This window comes from Melanostigma gelatinosum (assembly GCF_949748355.1).
Source record: "Melanostigma gelatinosum genome assembly, chromosome: 16".
Taxonomy (NCBI): domain Eukaryota; kingdom Metazoa; phylum Chordata; class Actinopteri; order Perciformes; family Zoarcidae; genus Melanostigma; species Melanostigma gelatinosum.
Window position 1 is genome coordinate 9,381,743 of NC_136649.1, and position 19,297 is coordinate 9,401,039.

The 19,297-nt window shown below is 43.0% G+C and overlaps 1 protein-coding gene across 1 annotated transcript in view; it reads left to right on the forward strand.

The window, feature by feature from the left end:
- kiz (kizuna centrosomal protein) overlaps positions 1–15,375 on the forward strand; it is a 33,890-nt gene extending 18,515 nt beyond the window's left edge. The window contains exons 6-14 of the mRNA XM_079286330.1: positions 920–1,039; positions 1,734–1,898; positions 3,120–3,270; positions 5,246–5,402; positions 5,895–5,957; positions 7,369–7,461; positions 7,841–7,910; positions 14,187–14,221; positions 15,150–15,375. Coding sequence (XP_079142456.1) covers positions 920–1,039; positions 1,734–1,898; positions 3,120–3,270; positions 5,246–5,402; positions 5,895–5,957; positions 7,369–7,461; positions 7,841–7,910; positions 14,187–14,221; positions 15,150–15,253 — 958 coding nt within the window. The 3' untranslated portion in view covers positions 15,254–15,375. The remainder of the gene's footprint in view (positions 1–919; positions 1,040–1,733; positions 1,899–3,119; positions 3,271–5,245; positions 5,403–5,894; positions 5,958–7,368; positions 7,462–7,840; positions 7,911–14,186; positions 14,222–15,149) is intronic.
- Positions 15,376–19,297: the final 3,922 nt, after the last annotated feature.

The following is a 19,297-nucleotide window of genomic DNA, read 5'->3' on the forward strand; positions in this document are numbered from 1 at the left end:
AATAAAGTGGAAAAAAGAAAGATGAATATTTCAAGGCCCATGCTGATGATAAGGTGAGGGAGAGAGAGGAAAAAAAAGATGGAGCTTTTGCCTATGCTACTTCAGCCTCACTGAAGAGGACTTAGCACGGACGGATTGCACACTACAGAATGTCATGGATATTATTCAAGCTGCCAGCTTAATCAGGATGTTACCAGGAAACAACCTGCAAAAAAGAGGGAGCAATTGTTTGCTGACCCCTAACCCAGGAGCCCATTACAGATTGTCATAAATTCTTTTTGGCCCCTTTTATGTAGGGGGGCTCAGGATCTCTCGGCTTGGGGTTTCATGGGAGAATTGAATGAAGGCCACCCAGAGCTTAATGCGCAAGAAAGAGATGAATTCCCAATATCCACATGCATTAGGCATCCATTTCTCATGTTGCAGCCTCACACAGGACCAGATTAAAGTGTAAATCTCTCACCAAAAGAAATCATTTTGAGGCCCCTTTTTTTTTTGGAACCTTCTTTTCCCCTTTTAATGTGAGATGGTGGTGGTAGTAGTGTTACATGGTTTTAATATTTTCATTATTTTGTATAATCATATTACATATTTATGATGACGTTAACTGATAAAAGCTTATTTAAAGTTCGACTTTAACAGCCGGCAGCTAGTTCTACAAGCTCACACAACCTATCGCTACATGTGGCATTTGAAAAGTCCTGTTATGTGGAGGTACCATTCTAATGATCGGATTCCTCCAGCAGTCCTTGAGTACTGTACCTCAAGGAAATTGCCTGGAAAAACGCATCACCGGTTGTCAGATCAAAGTGAATCGTATTTTCTTTTTCTCCCATTAACCTACAAATAGCAGGATAATCGATCACTTGGCCTCCATTTGTGTTTTTTCTCACCACGTTCATGGGTAATCTGTATTTAGTCTCCGCCAGGAAGGATTCTTTAATCTGCTGGACAACATCGAAGGACGACTCCACGGCGAACGGACCGGCGTGTACGCGGATTCTTCGATTGATGGAAGACAACTCAATAGAATTATCAGGTACACCCTTCCTGTCTTTCCTCCGACTTCTACAATCTTATCCCCCCCCCCCCCTCTAAACGGAATGCTGTGTGTATTTATTTAACGGCCATGGATCGGTTTGTGCAGACGGGGAAAACATATTATCCGTCTGCCAAGGGCTCTCACTTTAGATGAAGTGTCATCACCAACATGCACACGTCTTTATTTCTGAGAGGTTTTCAAACACATGGGATTGTTATAGTAACCGCCCTGTTGAATTGTTATTGGAGGTCAGGGAGATGGAGGATGTGTTTCATTAGACTGGGCTTATTTTTCATCAGCTTTTTTATATTTCATAGCATGATTAATTTACCATAATTGGAGTTCTTGTCGTAAAGTACGGATAAATGTCTGGGAAATGAAAGCTCCTCTTTCCTTTTTAAACCCAGTTCACACTTATCCCCTTCTATGCAAACACGAGTGCTGTAAATGATGTCAACAAAATCTCCACTGGTGAAGAGAGTGGCCATCTCGTGTCACGACCCTCAGTCTAATGTTTAGTCTCGCTGTGATATTATGTGAGCAAGTGTGCATGTGCATCGGTGTGTATGATCACGCTTGTATACTGCGTGTGTGAAGTGTTAGCAGCTGCTGGATGTACTCCGTGTGCTCCTGACCCGCCTGAGGCCGGGGCTCCATGGCAATAGCTGACTGCTCTCTGTATATTGGACAGCCTTTGTAACCGTGGAGCGGGCTTGAATGACGAGGACCTTGAAGCATGTGGAGCAGTCATCCTTCATGAGCTTCAGAGGTTGTCATGGAGCACGGCAAAGGGCTGCCTGCTACCACAGGATCTAGTGGATGCTCAGCAGTCCAGCACTGAGCCTAATGAAATAAGGTAAGGCCTCCTGGTTCGTCTGAACCCAAAACCAACGACCGATGTCAGTGTTTCCCCCCCCAGCTTAATGAAGCGTGTGATTTTGGGATTGTAAATCACAATGTCAATGTAAATCACTCGCGTTGGCTTTCACGTTGCGTTACATAGCAGTGCGTTATGTTACGTTTGTGACAAACTGCAACCTCTGAGATGCCAGGATAAAAGCAGTTCTATGATCAAATATAGTTGTGATACAGTGTAATACAGTGTGTTTTGGGTAGACACTGACATGTTGAACTCTAATAAGTAGTGCTATAACGGAGTCAATAGAGTTCAATAGACTTTCTTTTCATAGAGACAAAGACCAGACTTACAATAAAAATAAATTCCACTTTTCAGACAGTATGTATGTATGTATGTATATATATATATATATATATATATATATATATATATATATATATATATATATATATATATATATATATATATATATACATACTGCATATATATATATATATATATATATATATATATATATATATATATATATATATATATATATATATATATATATATATATATATATATATATATATATATATATATATATATATATATATATATATATGCAGTGTTTTGTTTTTTTTCCTTGGACCAGGAGAGGACACACACTCACAACAGTCAGTGAGATCTTTCACGCTGCCATTCGATACAGTCGCCCCTGTCCACAAATGTAAAGGTCATCTTGGGTGAATGTCATGAGTAAATTAAAATGCCCTATCTGTGACTTCCAGTCCTTTGGATCATGGGCAGTTAATACTCTGAGCCAAATCCATGCTCTGCTTCACTACTCTATTGATTTCACCGAGACCTGCCCTGCTATGCACTCCATCCAAAGAAACTCATCCAGCGGTCTCCCTCTCTCTTCTGTGGAGATGCCTGTTGGCTCTTTGACCCTTTGTCTAGTTTTCAACCAGGTGCTGTATTGCTGTGTGTCTACTCGGTGTTTAACGTGAATTCATTAGTTTTCTATGTCTTCTGAAGTGCTAAGACGGACTAGGCGAGCAGCCTTTTGAGAAAGCTTCATGAAAATTGTATTCATGGTCAAATTTTTAAGCCATTTCTATTTTCCTGATAATCAAAGCATCTCTCACTGTAAGAAGGTGCAATTGTAAGTTACACTGTGTATTGAGTGAGACAGCCTCTCTTTCTCTGCCACCACCCCCACCCTCACCACAGCGCCAGCCTCCCTCCCGATGCCGCTCGGCTGTGGGATCGCTGGTTCAAGCACGCCCTTCTGCTGAAGGAGCGCCGTGTCCTCAGCACCGAGCGCTTGGTCCAGCTGTTCACGCCGCTGCTGCTGGAGCGCCATGCCACCTACAGCCACCAGGTAGCGTTGGAGGCACGCACACTGCCGCGACACACACACACACGCATATGATTGTAGTGACATGCCTTCTTTTTTTCTTCTTTTCTCCAAAAAGGCTTGTGTTTTTGTTTCTTTGCATGTTTTTTTTTTTGTTTTTTTTTAAAGAGAGCTGTAGTTGGTACTGAGTGCCCTCTTTGTGTCTGGTGTTTGAAACCAAGCCCTGCCTGCCGACTCATCAGATTGCTCCACACGTTGACCTAGACAGAAGGGAAGCCCTGACCCCAGCGCCAATCGCAAATTACAGCCTCTGCTTGGCTTCTTTCATCTCACGTGGCGTATTCATGTGAGAAACACTTGCTTTTAATTTGGCATTAGCCAAAAGTATAGCCGTCAGCTGCAGTCCGATGGGATGAGGCAGCCATCGGGACCCTCTCCACAACGGACAAGATTATTTTAGATTTCCCTCTCATTGACCTTGTGCAGATCAATTAAACAAAGAAAGCAATTGCAATTGCATATTCACACTTAAAACCCAAGGATTATGTCAAGAGATTTGTCAAGAATCCGACTTTTCTTCAGAAGGTGTACCATTCTATCTGCAGGAATGATCGTATACACGTGCAGGTTTTTGAGTTATCATTTTCTGCGGACTCATCTTGGTCGGGGTTCTTGTGGCTCGGAGGTCTTGCTCCAGTGTCCCCGACGCAATGAGAGAGGCTAAGAGGGAGACTGTGGAGCTACTCTAAAATATGAACCAACAAAAGACACTGCCATCTACATCATTTTGTCCAAGTGCATCAGGAAAAGCCTGAGTGAAAATCTTTCTCTCCCCTTTATCTCTCTCTCTCCATCTACTCCATCTATTTCTCTATCCCTCCCTCTATTTCTCCTTTTCTCCCATTATTTCTCTCTCTCTCTCTCTTGCTCCTCTCTGTCCCCTCACACAACAGCTTACTCCCCTCACACAAGAGCAAACAGAAATTTCCATTCAGGCAATGCCACACAGCCTGGCCACTCCGATAAATGGGAGCATGCAGCTCGCATGCACACACTCAAAGAGGTCCTTTTGAATATTCAAGTGCTAACAGTTGCATTCATTGATATTTAAAATGCACTGGGTCCGCGAAAGCCCTCAACCCACGGTACATTTGACTAAATCTAAAAAAAAGAACAAAGACCGATATCGGGGACAAGGATCAAGACAGTTTTTATTGTGCTGCAACATCAAATACCAAGTGGCAAGCTCAGATTGGCATGTGTTTGCCTCTCTTCCCCTCGAGGAAAATGAAAGCATGTACATTTTCAATCTTCACTGCGACCTACTGATAACAACTTACAATGTACTTAAAGTTTGCCACTGTCGAAATCCTCCTGATCATCCCCTCCCTATTAGTGCTCATTAAAAGTTGCAAATGGCCATCTGAGGCTGAGAGGCAGTCTTTGATCACGAAAGAGAGATGATGATGGCAGGATTTGATATGGGGGAGGGAAAAAGGAGAGAAAGGAAATCGGTGTATGGCATCTCCCTGCTCCTCATCTCCCGGAACAGCTCCTCTTAATTGTGTATCCTCATCTCCCCAGAGATAAAAACAAAAAAAAAAATGAGCTGGAGAGGGAGGAAGAGAGCAGTTTGTCTCAATTCTCGCAGCCAAGAGGGGAGATATCTGGAACGTGTTGCACATTCACGCCAGGGTGATTGGATTCTTCAGGCGCTTCTCTAATCTCATGGATGAGAAGAGGGAGGGAAAAAAAATTGTGATTGCGAGCGGGAGCGAATGTGTGCGAAATAATCGTATTTTTTTCTTTTTTAGTTAAACGAGTGAGAGAATTTTAAGTTATTTTCTCTTGGCGTTTGAACAGGCACCGCGGCTGCACCTCTGTGCGAGCAGCCATGGCCAAAGTAAATTACTTGCCTAATCGGCGAGAGTTCAATTTGACACTTCCTTCACTAAATGGGAACAATTAAGAGTGTGGTTTTAATTTGTGCCGCTCACAGGCCAAAGTGCTGCTGAGGACACTTGTGTCCCGGTCCAGTGAGGAGTGCCCCTCAGCAGAGGACGAGACTGACTTGTCTTCTTCGTGTGGTCCTCCTCCTCTCCTGGCTGACGGTGATGTGAAGCCTGCCAGGCCGATACAGAAGCAACAGATCCAAGGTTACTAAAGAGTATTAGTATTGAAATAGCCATGGAGCATTCTAATTGGAGTACAATATTAAAAAGCTGGGTTCTGGTTATTTGTTACGGAGGAATGGTTTCATTGTCTAGCAGTGAAAAACTAACTCTCCCCTCAGCGAGTGTTTTTGTTGCAGTTGCCAGTAGAATCCCACAAATGTCCAAAACATCCCACATTGTCTGTCTTTGCACAGTAATATGAAACGAGGCCATTAACAGTGACAAATGTAGACTGCTGCTATTTTTTTTCTTTTTGCAAACCACCTCTGCAGAGAACTAAAACTTTGCTTTTATGAAAGAAATCAATTTCACCATAGAGCCTGTTTTATTAATCCCTCACGGCCCAGTTTTCCTACAGGCTTCTATTCAGAGCTAAAGAAAGACCCCCCCCCCCCCCCCCCCATTCCCATTGCTGTCCCGAGACTCCCGTCCTCCCTGCCACTGCTTCTCACTATGCGCTTCCCTTTCTTACAGAACTACAAAGTGCTGAAGAGGACAGCCAGGACGAAAGCCCTGTGGAAAGTGTTCCTATTAGAGGTAAAAAGGCATCGCCGGTGCCCCAGCATTCACACTGTCCTTATGTTGTGGTTTGTTTTCTTCCCACTGCAGTGAATAATGGGCTCTTTTACACACTGGCTGAGGCAGGACGATCAAGGTGGATCCAGGGTCAAAGTACCACCTGAAGAGCTGTGCTAGTTCTCTCTAATTATCTCCGAGAAAACACCAGCTATGTTTTCAACCTGGCCTGAGGCATTCCGGCAAAGTTGATAATTCGCCTGGCCCGGCATAATGCGGCCGCTTTAATTGTCAGGACGCCGGGGTGGGAAGCGCAAGAGATCTGTCATCGGTTCTCATTATCTTCTAAACAATGCTCTGGAAAAGGCTGGACTTGAAGAACACTAGATGTGAAGGCATCCTGGAAGCAGCTGGTGTGCCCATCCCTGAGCCGCACCTCTGAAATGTAAAGCGACCCTATATTACCCATGGCTATCCGACGGCCTACTGGGTGTTTCATGTGCCTGCAACCCTAAGGTGCACAGCCAGCAACATGAGTCCAGTTTCAAATCGCTACACTTAATCAAAAGAGCCATCGCCATTAAAAAAGAAAACGTGACAAAAGGTTTTACGAGGGAATGGGTTTGCCGGGGAGAGCGAGATCAATGTCACAATCAAATACCGTGACCGTGGTACTGAGTAATTGCCAATGCATGCATGTCTGTATGTTGTTGTTTTTTCATGACTTCATGTAAAAGCAATGCCTGTATAACGTGCTGTGGGTGTGTATATGTTTTCTTAGAACATGACTAAAATTGGCACTTTTTTTGACAAACCAGGTAAAGCATGTTAGGATTAGGTCATTCAAGAGCACAATGTTTCCCTCTCCTTTGATTTGATATGTGTGTTTCAGCAACATCATTGAGACAACAGCCTATTTATTATGTACTTCTGCTTTGTTTTTTTGCCAGCACAGTCTCTTTGCTCCTCTCGAATATGATACCTACTTTTAGTGTTGCCGGAAAGTAATTATGAGTGTTTTTAAAACAGAAAATCAATCATTGCCGTCCTGGTGGGGGATGCTACGATAATGTGAGATGCCGATCGCTGTCTCATGGAAACTGTTGCTACATACTGTAGGCTAGAATCAACAGCTTAGCTGATTGAGCACTGTGTTTTCCCCCTCGCTCCGTCCAGCAGTGAGCGCAAAAGACTCGGCTACTGAAGCGTGTTGTCTCATCAAACACAGAAACCTCTGAAAGTTGGAAACCTGGGTTTTAAGCAAATATTTGACAGTGACTTTTTTTCTGTGTGTGTGTGTGTGTGTGTGTGTGTGTGTGTGTGTGTGTGTGTGTGTGTGTGTGTGTGTGTGTGTGTGTGTGTGTGTGTGTGTGTGTGTGTGTGTGTGTGTGTGTGTGTGTGTGTGTGTGTGTGTGTGTGTGTCCCTGAACAGAGACAAAAGCTTATCAGTTACTTAAACAATCAGCCATGCAGGAAAGCCTGCAGAGTTCTGAGGAGGAGGAGGAGGAGGACGATGGCCTCTCAGGTAAGGGATGCGGGCCACTCTACCAGGCAACTAGCGAGCAACGGGAGCCTAACCATCGGTCAACACTGGCCATATGTTCTCACATAATGACATCACAGCAGGACCATCTTTTTTGTGCTCATAGATTTAAGCTAAAAGCAATCAGTCCAGGTTTTCTCAGCCTTTTGTTTTGGCTCGTAATCGAATTATTTCAGCAATGACGGACTTCACCACTTAACATCGATATCAGTGTGCATGTCAAGACACCAAGATTGAGATACATAGTCTTTGCCCCTCATCAGCCTTACCATAAATTTCTATGTTAATATGCATTTCAGATTAGCTTGTGATGAGATGTTCAAATCAAATGGTTTTATCTGGCCCTGTTTGCTCTTTTAAGGAATAAATCATGGCCATGAAGAGGACCTGGGGAGGGCCAAACGCTCCTCACATCAAGACCCTTACCCTCGGTAAGAACATTGTTATTATTCAACGGGCCACAGGAAATGGGCCACCAGACACCAAAGTGGTTGATGTACATTTGCATGGCCGCTCTCATAATTCCCTGTTAATTTCCATAAGATCAAGGGGGCGCCACCCATTAACTCGCTTACAAAGACAAAAGGCCCCTAAAGCCCCTCTCACTCACCGTTTGCTGGCTTCAGCCGGGTTTTAGAAATCAAAAACAAAAACGGCCGCCACAAAAATAAATTGGGAGTCATAATCTCACTGGTGTCAGGCTTGTCGTCAGAAGGCAAACGGATCATGTCAAGAAGAGAATCAGGGACAACTGTTTTGGAAGGAGGAGACTCAAGTGTTGACCAGGACAAATGTCCTTTTCATTTTTCACCCTCGAAGAAGCATTTCGGCTTCTCAAATCAGAGCCGTAAGTGGGCTGGAAAAGAAGATCTAATGATAAATAGCTCGGTGGAAGCTAACACCGCCGCGGCTACATTTAAATATCAACGCGACTTCATCAAATCTGCAATTGCGTGTCGGGTCCTCAGAGCACCTCTTCACTGCGAACCCATTTGGGCTGCAGTAATGGCTGGGTAAACGTTATGAGGAATAATCTTCTCTGATTTCATGTGATTACTGGGCACCACGCTGACACAAGGGCTGAAGTCTGTATCTCCCTGGCCTGGCAAGCAGGCGCTCCCAGTCTGCCTATTAGCCCAGGGAAGGGCCTAATGGGCTGGCTCTATTGTGGCCCTTCATAGCTGCTGATGTCTGCCACTGCCAGCCCCAGTGACCACCCTCTTTAATAAACATGAGCCAATTTCAGCACCAGACCCTCTCAGGTGGTGTCCTGTCTCGTTGTCATTAATGCGTGTGGAATGCCCGCACTATATGTGATTCAACAAAATTTGCAGGACAAAAAAATAAATAAATGACAGAAACAGACAACGACGTGATCTGTGGTGAGACACAAGTTGTTGTGGACAAAATTGGACGAACGGGCAGTAATGCATGCCCGACGCTGTAATCTCACTAGGGTTAGGAAGGAGGTGGTGACCAGTCACCGTGACCATAATCTTTTCTTTGGTCATGCAACTATTCCCCCCCCCCCCGTCTTCTCTTTGCTTCTCCTGGACGCTCAGATTTTAGCATTCCACGTACCCCAGTCACTTCTTGCGCTTTATTGCTTCCACGAGTGGTCTGGAAGCCCTGCACTTAAGCAGAAGCATAACACTCTCTGTGTCTCTCTCTCTTTTTGCCCCTTCCCCATCTACTTGCCCCGCTTCCTCTCTGTCTTCCTGTGTGTGTCCCCCCCCCACTCGTTAATTATTTGCTTTATTTTATGAGTGACATCAAAAGGAGGATGGAGCTGGACTCAAAATACAGAAATGGCTTCCTCTCTGTTGTCTTAGACGACTAATTATGATTTGCCAGTTAAGCCTGGACTACAGCGGAGGGATTGTAGTTTAAAGCAGAGGCTTTGGTGCAAAAAAATGCATTTATAGCCCTTTGTGAGGCTCCTCATTATGTGTGGGCCCGATTCATTAAGTAATTGGTTTGCAGTTGTTTACATGAGTATTAAGGCCTTCTATTCAGGGCCTTTGAGAGATACATTGTGCAAATGTTGCATGTTATGAATGCAGAATGAGAGGCGGGGGGCCAGTCCTATTGGCCAAACACTGCACTCGGCTGAAAAGCGAGAGAAAAGCACTGGGTGCTGCTTTGCATAGCAATGACTAGGGCCTTAATAAGCTTTACAGATTAAATACATGCAGTCTATACAAGATGCAAAGAGATACTCTTAACACATTTATATGTGCTCATTGCACTATTATGGCGTTGGAGAGAATTGAGGTCTTTCATATTCTTTATTCCCCCCCCCCCCCTCCTTGCTCTCTCCCACACAGTGTTTTTCAGTCAGATACTTTCATAGAATGTGCTGTTTATTGTATTATAACTCGTGGGGAAGCGACTGATTTGTCCATTACAAATCTTTTGCTGTCTTTGTGAGTGGCAAAGTAAAATCACTTTGTGGTTGAGTGGGGATGAAAGGAATAATGCACGAAGGAGTGAGTCTTAATAAGCAGCTGCACTCCATGTAAAGACCACTTGTTCCCCTTTGTGTGCGAGTGCATGCCACTGCTTCCTCTGGTGCAAAGAATCATTGTGCTCCTTTCTACTGTAGGCATTTCAGATGCCACTCCTTTCTTATTTTTCTTCTTTTCTTTTAATACCCCCATCCCCCCCCCCCCCCCCCCCCCCACCTGTTTGAACACATGTGCACAGGCACACACATACAGAACAAAATCCTCCAGCTATCAGCCGGTGTGATGATTGTTGTGCCTAGTGCCTGCTTGACAAAAAACCTTGACTCAACAATTAGTGGTTTACAGCTTTGCCTTGGACAACAGGATGTGCTCAAGCATTCAACCTCAAATCACTCAAAATGTCAAAATCAGAAGCTCTCTCTCTCTCTCTCTCTCTCTCTCTCTCTCTCTTGCTCTCTCTCTCTCTCTCTCTCTCTCTCTCTCTCAGGGAGCCGATGTGTGGATCTCTGACTGGGAGGAGGGAAGGAGGGGTGAGAGGGACATAAGCTGAGAGAAAGGACCGGAGGGGAGGGGACATAGAGAGAGGGAGCGAGAGAGAGAGAGGGAGACAGAGGGAGACAGAGAAACAGTGACGGACAAAGAGGGAGTGAAAGACGTATTCCTGTTCTGAAATCCAGTGGTGAATGAAGGGAAACGCATGTAAACAATTTAACAGACAATATCACGTGGCAGCATCTGAGAACGTTTGTTTTTGGAGAATAGTACTGACTACGTTTTTCTTTTTTCTTTTACATTTGACAATTAATTCATTGATCTCCTTCAGTTTCGACCAAAGAATATGACAGGGGTTATGGAGAGAGGGAGCATTGAGAGGCTCCAGCCAGAGGAGGTCACTGTCCCACAAAAGCTACCTCAAACCAGTAAAGATTGCTCCATTAAAACAAACAAGTTGGCTTTCAAACACTTTCTGTGCTTTATCTTAACATTATTGACTCAATTAAGCTTTTTAAATGGATTTACTCTTCATCTGTCTGCAGGCTGTTAGAGGTGAAAAAAGGACAATAGACTGACATAATCATGAATTTTGAAATCTGTCATTTCTAAGAGCATTTTGTTGGTTTGCTCTTCATACTAACATGGTCGCATTTTTTAGATGCAGATGTGTGTATGTGTCGGACAAGCCGGTCTATGTTAGTCCACAGGGGTTGTGGTGCATGAACAAAATGTAACATGAGATGATCTGTCCTTCAGCCACCCCTTGCACTGGCCATCTCCACCAGACTGCCACCAGTCAGGAGGAGAGCGGCGCTCTGTTGAAGTCATTGGCCCCAATACCTCTTCCTCTAAGTTGCAGTACTCACTCATTGCCAGCAGAGAGCACTCACATGTTAGAGAGGGCCCTCTCACACTGCACTCACAGTTGCCTCTCACTGTTTGCCCTCAGCGAGCGCTACATCCTGCTACCATTCAGGCCTGTTAGAGTACATCTAAACGGAGCCTAAACAATGTTTCTGCGGGGGTCATAGCTGGGATGGGAGTAGGAGTTGATGGGAATGATGAGGTGATGGGTCTCCCTTTACCTTTAGACAAGCACCGCTGCGCAAAAGTGCTATTGTGCTATTAGCATTTGTGTGTGGGTGGCAGGAGCTTATAAAAAAAAAAAAAAGCCAGGGTAAATAAAAGCAGTTTTCTCGCTATCTGCGTGTGCAAGGTTGTATTAAATGCTTGGTAAGCATTATTTCCTCTGTCAGTCCTCACATTCCCTAATGTGACTGTATTACAAGTCAGTGAGTCCAAGCAACAGCCTGTAGCCTAGCTTGAAAATGACTTATGTTCTGTGTGAAGATGTCTTTGTCCATGTGATATTTATTGTCAATGTATAGCTACAGCACTGAACACATTCTTTTATAGAGTAAACCTGGATCAGATGTGTGATTGCAGCCTTTTATAAGTCCAATTGTCTGCTACTTTAACATGAAAATGTTATGTACAGCACGTCGTTTAGGCTGAACAGGTCTGCCTTGACACAGTTGAAAACAGCAATCTCAATGGACCACACTTGTATTTGTGAGGAATGTGCAGGAGTAAGTCAGTGTGTATTTGCTCCACAGTAGATATACCTTATTGAGATATCACAAATGATTTGGTGAAACAGAATCGGGATGCTGCTCTCAGGAGCAAACCAAGCTAATTGTGGCAAACTGACAAAACAAGACGGAGGTTTGATTTAGGAAATACACAGACATCAAGCTCCTGTTGTGTGTGTGAAACCCATCGTGCAATTGTAAAGGTTGTTGTGGACTCCCGCTATAAACAAGAATATGAATTGTAAAGGAAGGAGAAAGAGAATGAGCGAGGCTTTGGGATGGAAAAAAGACATTACAATCGCTGTAATTTGCTTCATTTTACCAGTACTACCTGTCTAGAGCTCGTAAAACACTGGCCAGCCCAGTCTTACATGTTCAGATCATTTGCCTCAATTAAGGGAAACTCAGCAGAAGATGAACTGGCATAAATGTTTATGGAAACGGAATATTAGATTGGTGGGGTCAGATCCAGATCGGGCTCTCTATGGTAATAGCCCTGTCTTGAAATCAGCCCTGTCCCTCACTGAAGTGGAACAGCTGATAGACTATTCCCGTCCCCGGGGGAGGGGGGGGGGGGGAGTTCAAGAAAAGAAAAGCCCAATTTACTCTCCGTAACAGCTATTATTGTGGCAAAGGAGAGGAAGTAATCGTGTATATTATTGCTGTGTTTTTGCTGCTGCGGGGTCTGGTGGATGCAGTGGTTTAGTTGTGCTTCAGCGTCTGTGCTTTATCTCCGATTCACTTTAAACAGCTGAATGTGGATAGCAGGTGGATGACTTTTTTAAAATATTGATACACATATATATTCCTCACTTTACTATACACCCTCAGCCTGTTCCATAATCTTTCAATATACCAGGACTTTTGAGCGACAGTTTTTACAAAATATTTGAAATCTTTATATCGCCAGAACAACTATGATTATATTGTCTCTCTGGTGGCCATCTGTCAGTGTAGTACGGGCAGCATAGGAAACGATTCTGCCAAGCAAGAAGAGCTCACATTTGCTGTTCTTAAACATAGCGTAGTCTAGGGATAACAATACCCACCATCATTTTGGACATATTTTGCCAAACAAAATCCTCTATTTTAACAAAACACTGTCGTATGCAAGCAGATCGGCCGATTATCGGTCATTGTGTCTTTGCTCTCTGTTTGTTGGCACCGTTTCATTGACTCAGCCTCTGCTTTGATTTGCTAGCATTTTAAGCACCTGAGGTTCCGCATGTTGTCTGAACAGATGCAAGAATCATCCAAATGTCCTGTAGGAAGCCCCTTCAGCATGTGAATATAAAGGGTATATTCTAATGATTATGGTATATTTTGCTTTTAGCACCAAGCAGTCTGTTCACAGTTAGGAATGGGAGTTGCATCTTTTCTTTTTATTTTATTTTTTTGGTTCTCTCGCATGCTGCCTTGAGTGGTGCAAAGCAGGAATATATAGTTCGGAAGACAGCAATTGGAACGCAGCCAGAGTAATTTGCTCCTCATACTCGATGTACAGTCACATGTGCCAAGACTTAGTGGAGGGAGAGAGGAGGAGATGAGCGTGATTGAGAGTAGGACAATCAAAGAGGTCATGGGTTTGAATTGATGCAGATGGAGGCGCTCAACAGTTTTTTTTTTTAGTTTTTTTTTGCCAGAGCTCATCTGCTGAAAACTCTGCATCTTTTTTTTTGTCCTCTTCCCATTTCCTAGAAAAGCGTCAACACAGCTCCAATATAGACAGTCCAAACAAATAAGCCATATGGATATGTAAGCTAACCTGGGAGATGATGAGGCTATAGTGTGGGCTCTTGAATAGGCTCTGTGATGATGTAAATTAAAGAGGAGGCCTTTAAAAGTGGAACGGGGAGGTGGGGGGGGGGGGGGCCTTATTGCATATGCATTGAGGTAGATCAAAGCCTTTTTGGAGGTCACACATTTACATAGCGATATCATCAGAGCTCTGGGAACCTGGCAACCCTGTCTTTGGGACTATTTTTGAATGAAGAAGTCCTTTTAGAACAGGAGTCAAGGAAGTTCCCTCTGCTGCACCGTCTGCCTGCTTTGTTTTCCCTTTTTTTTGGGTTGTTTTTTGGTGTACAATAGAATCTCTTTAAAGAAAGAGGTAATAACTTTACAAGGCTAACAACTGTCCTTGTGTTTCCAGGAACTCAAAAGCTCACACTACTCTACAGTCCACAGGTGAGTATAGGCAAAGTCATTTCAATTGCATGTGTCATCAAGAAAATGTCACTTTCATGTTCATGCGGTCACTGGCATGCATTTTTGGTGAATGTTGAGCCACGGGAGGACACTAACAGTTTGATTAAATGTCACTGTAAATGCAGTTCTGCCCTTTTTGAGGATGTGTAAATAATGATAATTGACCTCGAAGACAAATCCAGGTTGCTGAAAGCTTAGATTTATGTTGCCAGCAAGCAGGACCTAAATCCTCCAACAGATAACTAACACAGTCCTCCTTTGGCTCTGCTGTGTTACTGATCAAACCTGCTGCTCTACAGAACCCCTGAGAGATTCTAACGGGATTCTAACGGGAGCAGACAGACAATGTTCTTCGCTTCGACATTTACATTGTTAGATCATTATTATATATATGTATTTGTTTTATCAACACATACCTACATGGTGTCTGGTTCCAGTTGAGGCACACTGCGGTTGACCACTGGTGTCGGATTGCATCACAGTTTCTCTCACTTCACTGCTCTATAGATTGAATAGACTCGCAGCAATTTCTCGCAGCAATTTCTTTAGACCTGAGCTGCCAAATAGATCAAAAGTGACAGTCCTCTGAATACGGCGTGAGCAGTTGAATCTTAATGTATGAGTGCTACACTCTCATCTGTATTGACAGAACAGGACATCGATTCAATGCATATTATCAGGCTGTGTTAATAAAAGGTGGAATGTTAAGATTTTCATGGTGCAGTCAAACTCAAGGTACGATTTAGCTTCTGTGCCTTCATCCTTGAATGCTGATAGAGAAAGCGCAGAATTAAGTGGAGAAAGAAAGTATGTAGACGATGTAAGAGGTTACATCTCATTTAAAGCCGGGACGGGTAAACATGCTGCTCTAATAGTGCATCTCGTATTTCTTTCTCTCCACCTGTAGCTTTCTGGGGCCACTCGGATGACAGCGACTCGGAGATTGAAGCAGCATTGCGTCCTCAACCTTTCGACACAAACGACGATGACATCGATGGCTTCTGTGACTGATATTTCCCCACATATGTTTTTTTTAAATGATCTACATTATTTCCGCTGCAGTGTGGCTCGCAGTAATTCACCCCCCTGACCAGTGTTTTAGTGGTCTGCATTGTAAATCATATGCACGCTGTATCGTCAAAAACAAATAATAAAGTTGACAGCTCTCACGCTGGGTAAAGTGCGTGAAGAGTTGTCCAACACTCTGATGTTAACCCTGCTTCAGTCTCTTTATCTGAACAACTCTCCCGGCTCATAATAACAGCTCGAAATAGATTAAACTGATCTTTTAAAGCGATTTGTTTGCACTAGGCTGAAAATCATGCATTTTGAATGCCGCAAGCATCTCCGAGTGCTCTACCTCCAGCATGCTCGAGTGTACTGATATGAGTCACCTGTGAAACGACAAAGCACAATGGCCACTCTGCACGCTGCTGTGCGACCTGTGAACCTGCTGAAGAGGCCCATCTCCCAGGGCACAAAGTGTTGCAGCGCTAACAAACTCCCAATATTTCGAACCGCCCAACAAAACGCTCCACACATATTTTCACAGCTCCTTCTTCGATGCCCACAAAGACGCACGTCTAAATTCGTCTGTGTTATTGTGTAAATGAGTCACAAGCAGCCAGATTGTTGCTGAAACCACAACATAGCCTTCTGCAATTTATCATTTTGCAGCACGTTGAGCGCTCTCTACCTATTAATAACTCGGAGCTACTGTGTGGGAGGCCACATTCCCAAGTTTACATTCCTAGTTCATTATGTCTGTAGTGTAAATTTCCAAATCTGCCATTCTGGGATGTGGTAAAAGCCCCTGGCATTCAGTGTCAGCAGGATTCCATTAGTCAGCTTTAGGTGACTACATGCCTGAACCTTTTTAAAGTAGGACTCCACATTCATTACCAATAATGGCTTCAGACAGCCCTGACCCACCACAGAAAGGGACTGTGGCAGAATAATTTGGAGTTTGCTAAAAGGCTCCCTAACATAATATCCATGTTAAGGAGCATGTCAACAGACACTTGTGTGTGACAGATAGCTCACGGTGGAAGCGGGAGTTGTATTATACTAATGTGTACTAACACAATAACATTTAAAAAAAAGGCACTTTTCAGATTCCATGCCAGAGAGACGATGAGGATGAAATCCAGCTCGTTCTCCTCAGAGCGCGTGTAGTCAGATGGGAGGACGTGGACGTTTTTATCTTGCAGCTCAACGAGAGTGTCTGCATTACTTGATCTATCATGTTGAGGTTAGAGCTCAGCTCGGTTCTTACGGCAGTGGTTCTGTGAAGGTGATCCTTGTTTATTGTGACGAGATACAGATTGTATCAAGAGTGAGGGAGGATGGAAAACAAATGTGTTTTTCTTGATAGTCCTACAATACCACTTGTGATGTCAATGTGGAGCTAATTGTTCTTATTTCATTTTGCTCCTGAGCACTTAAAGTTTCCGAAAGATTTTTTGTTTTTGGGCTTTTCTTCATCAATGGCCTCAAAATGTAACCAGCAACCATTAAGAGTGACCTTTGGGATCAGTGAGCTCATCTCTGAAGCGATATCTTCAGCTTTTTAATGTAGTGTTTACCACGATGCTCTGTCACTCATTTAGGCTTCAATAGCAGTTGAGATATGTATTTTTAGCCAAATGAGAAAGCACAACAATGACGTGCACAACAACCATGACGATCGGCAACATGTGACTACATCTCGTGTTTCCTCTAAATGCTATGAGCCTTTCTTTATGTGCCCATAGAGCTCCACAGCTACCGTATTTAACAAAGGTCAAGGGCTGACACTATGCAGCTCTTTGTTAGACGTACAACTACAGTGTCTGTAAAAAATAACGTGTCGGCTGTTTGACATTTCAGTGGTGATATAACAGGTGAATCACACATCACAGATAAACCACACATCAAGCTTATCGGCTACAAGCTTGATCAGAAATTGAGAGATTCTTAAATGTGGAATTGCCTTTTGGGTTTAGGCCGCTGTTGGGATAAAACCAACAAGACATTTAAATATCACATCGTGGGCTCTTTTTCACTATTTGCTGATATTTTATAGACCAAACTAGTTTTTTAATAAATTGAGAAAACAATAGGTAGATTAATCAATAATGAAAAGAATCGCTTGTAGCTGCCAAATTTGATGTTCATTGTGATATTTTAGATCGCTGACACAGTTTTTTTCGTCAAATCTCATTACATTAGCTGTGCAGCATGTACAGTACAGTGAGTGGACATGAGGTGTCATTGATGTATGGTATGTCATTCAGAAATATTGTCATTTTTGTGTTGTACATAAAAAGTACAGTGATATAATCATGGGAACAAAGATTTAGGACTTTACACGGTTACATGATACACAAAAAAACATAAATATACTTCCATATATTTGAATGTGAGCTCGCAATAAACCTTGTTTTATGAGAATGCAAGCCTGTTCCTTTCAGTCTGGCACGCTATCAAGTGCTGAGCTTAAAGCCATTCGTGTTCAGTCCACATCAATTCAGTCCACATCAATTTTTTTTCTTTCTCACCAATTGCTGCCACGAGTGTCTGGAAAGTTGAGAGGAGGGTCTTGCTCCCTCACAAGCCTGACTGACCTGCTTTTTGTCCAGACAACTTCCAATAAGAAGGGGTCACTGTTCTTTCATTGGTCTCTTGCATTCTCGTCTCCTGCATGCGTCTGAATTGTTAACCCAAGACACTTGTGCAACTAGCATCAGAAATAGTGCATGCGTCCCTCCATGTTGGACGATTCCATGCGTTCCATGCATGAGTAATCATGACAAACTCGCATTGGTTTCTTTTTGAAAAGTCTGCCAATCCTCGTTGTGCTTTTAAAATGGGAATTATGCATGGGTTTCTGTTCGAATAAGATTTTAACATTGTCTGAAGTTGGGGTACACGAAAGCAAGTGGGACAGTTAAACACATTCATCTGCTGTGCTAGGGTTCTGCTCTCATGTGTTTGCGTAATATATTCCTGCCTGCTGGACAAGCCCAGGCTCTCGAATGTGCACCTTCCATTCTCCCCGAGCCTACTTTTATATTGTATCACTGAATAATCATTAAGAGCAAGGCCATTTTGATCTTCTGCCTCAATAGGCCTCAATTAAATATTCATTCATTCTGATGTGGCCTCCTCTGCACCTTCTTTGGTATGTGTGTTCGAGAGACAAAAGGCTGTGCTTTTGATTACACAAGCTTGGGCTTTTTCAAAGAGATCAGGCACCATTATACAGAGTTAAACAATCTTTTCCACTGATCAACAGAGTTGTTGGTAAAATGTTTACTTTGCCAAGGATAAATGAATTTGTCCTTGTTGAAGCGAAAATAAGTCAGTTTGCAAAGCTTAATTGAGCCGAGTCTCCAAGGCTTTTGTTTCATGTGTCGTGCTGTAGTGCTTTGAACTGCAACAATGTATCCGCAGATACGCCCCATTTGGTTTCCTTATCAACTAAAATATACGCGATACCCTTTCAGCGTGAAATTGTAACACCATGAAATCATTTTAATCGACAGGAAGTATCAAACTCTAAATAACAGTGTTTGCAGTTTTTCTTTTTGTAAATAAAAGCAATATAAATGAGTACAACATATTATTACATTTGCCTTTTGGTCATGTTAGTGTCATGGGTGCAGGGATGGCAATCTTAGTCACTTGCTCTGTTGATGCAACACTTTGGTAAATAACATTGGCATTTAATACATAATCATTGTCCACAGAGGACGTACTGCATCGATTTTCATGGTCCCTCCCTGACTCTTAAGTTTGATTATTTACAGCTGCTTTTCCTACTGTGACACGTCAAAATGTCTGTCATGAAAAACAACATCAAAGCAAAAGGACTTTGAGAAGCAAACTTGAATACAGGATCAGTAATTGGAAGTTTTTTTTCTTTTACAAATGATGAAATATTGAATATGGTTATATCCCCCTAAATCCTGTTTTGTTGTAATTCCTTTTGCATCTGATTTATTATGTGTAAAACATTGTTATTTGTTCAAATGTTACCAACAATGTTTTGTTTTATGTTTCATTAACAAAGAG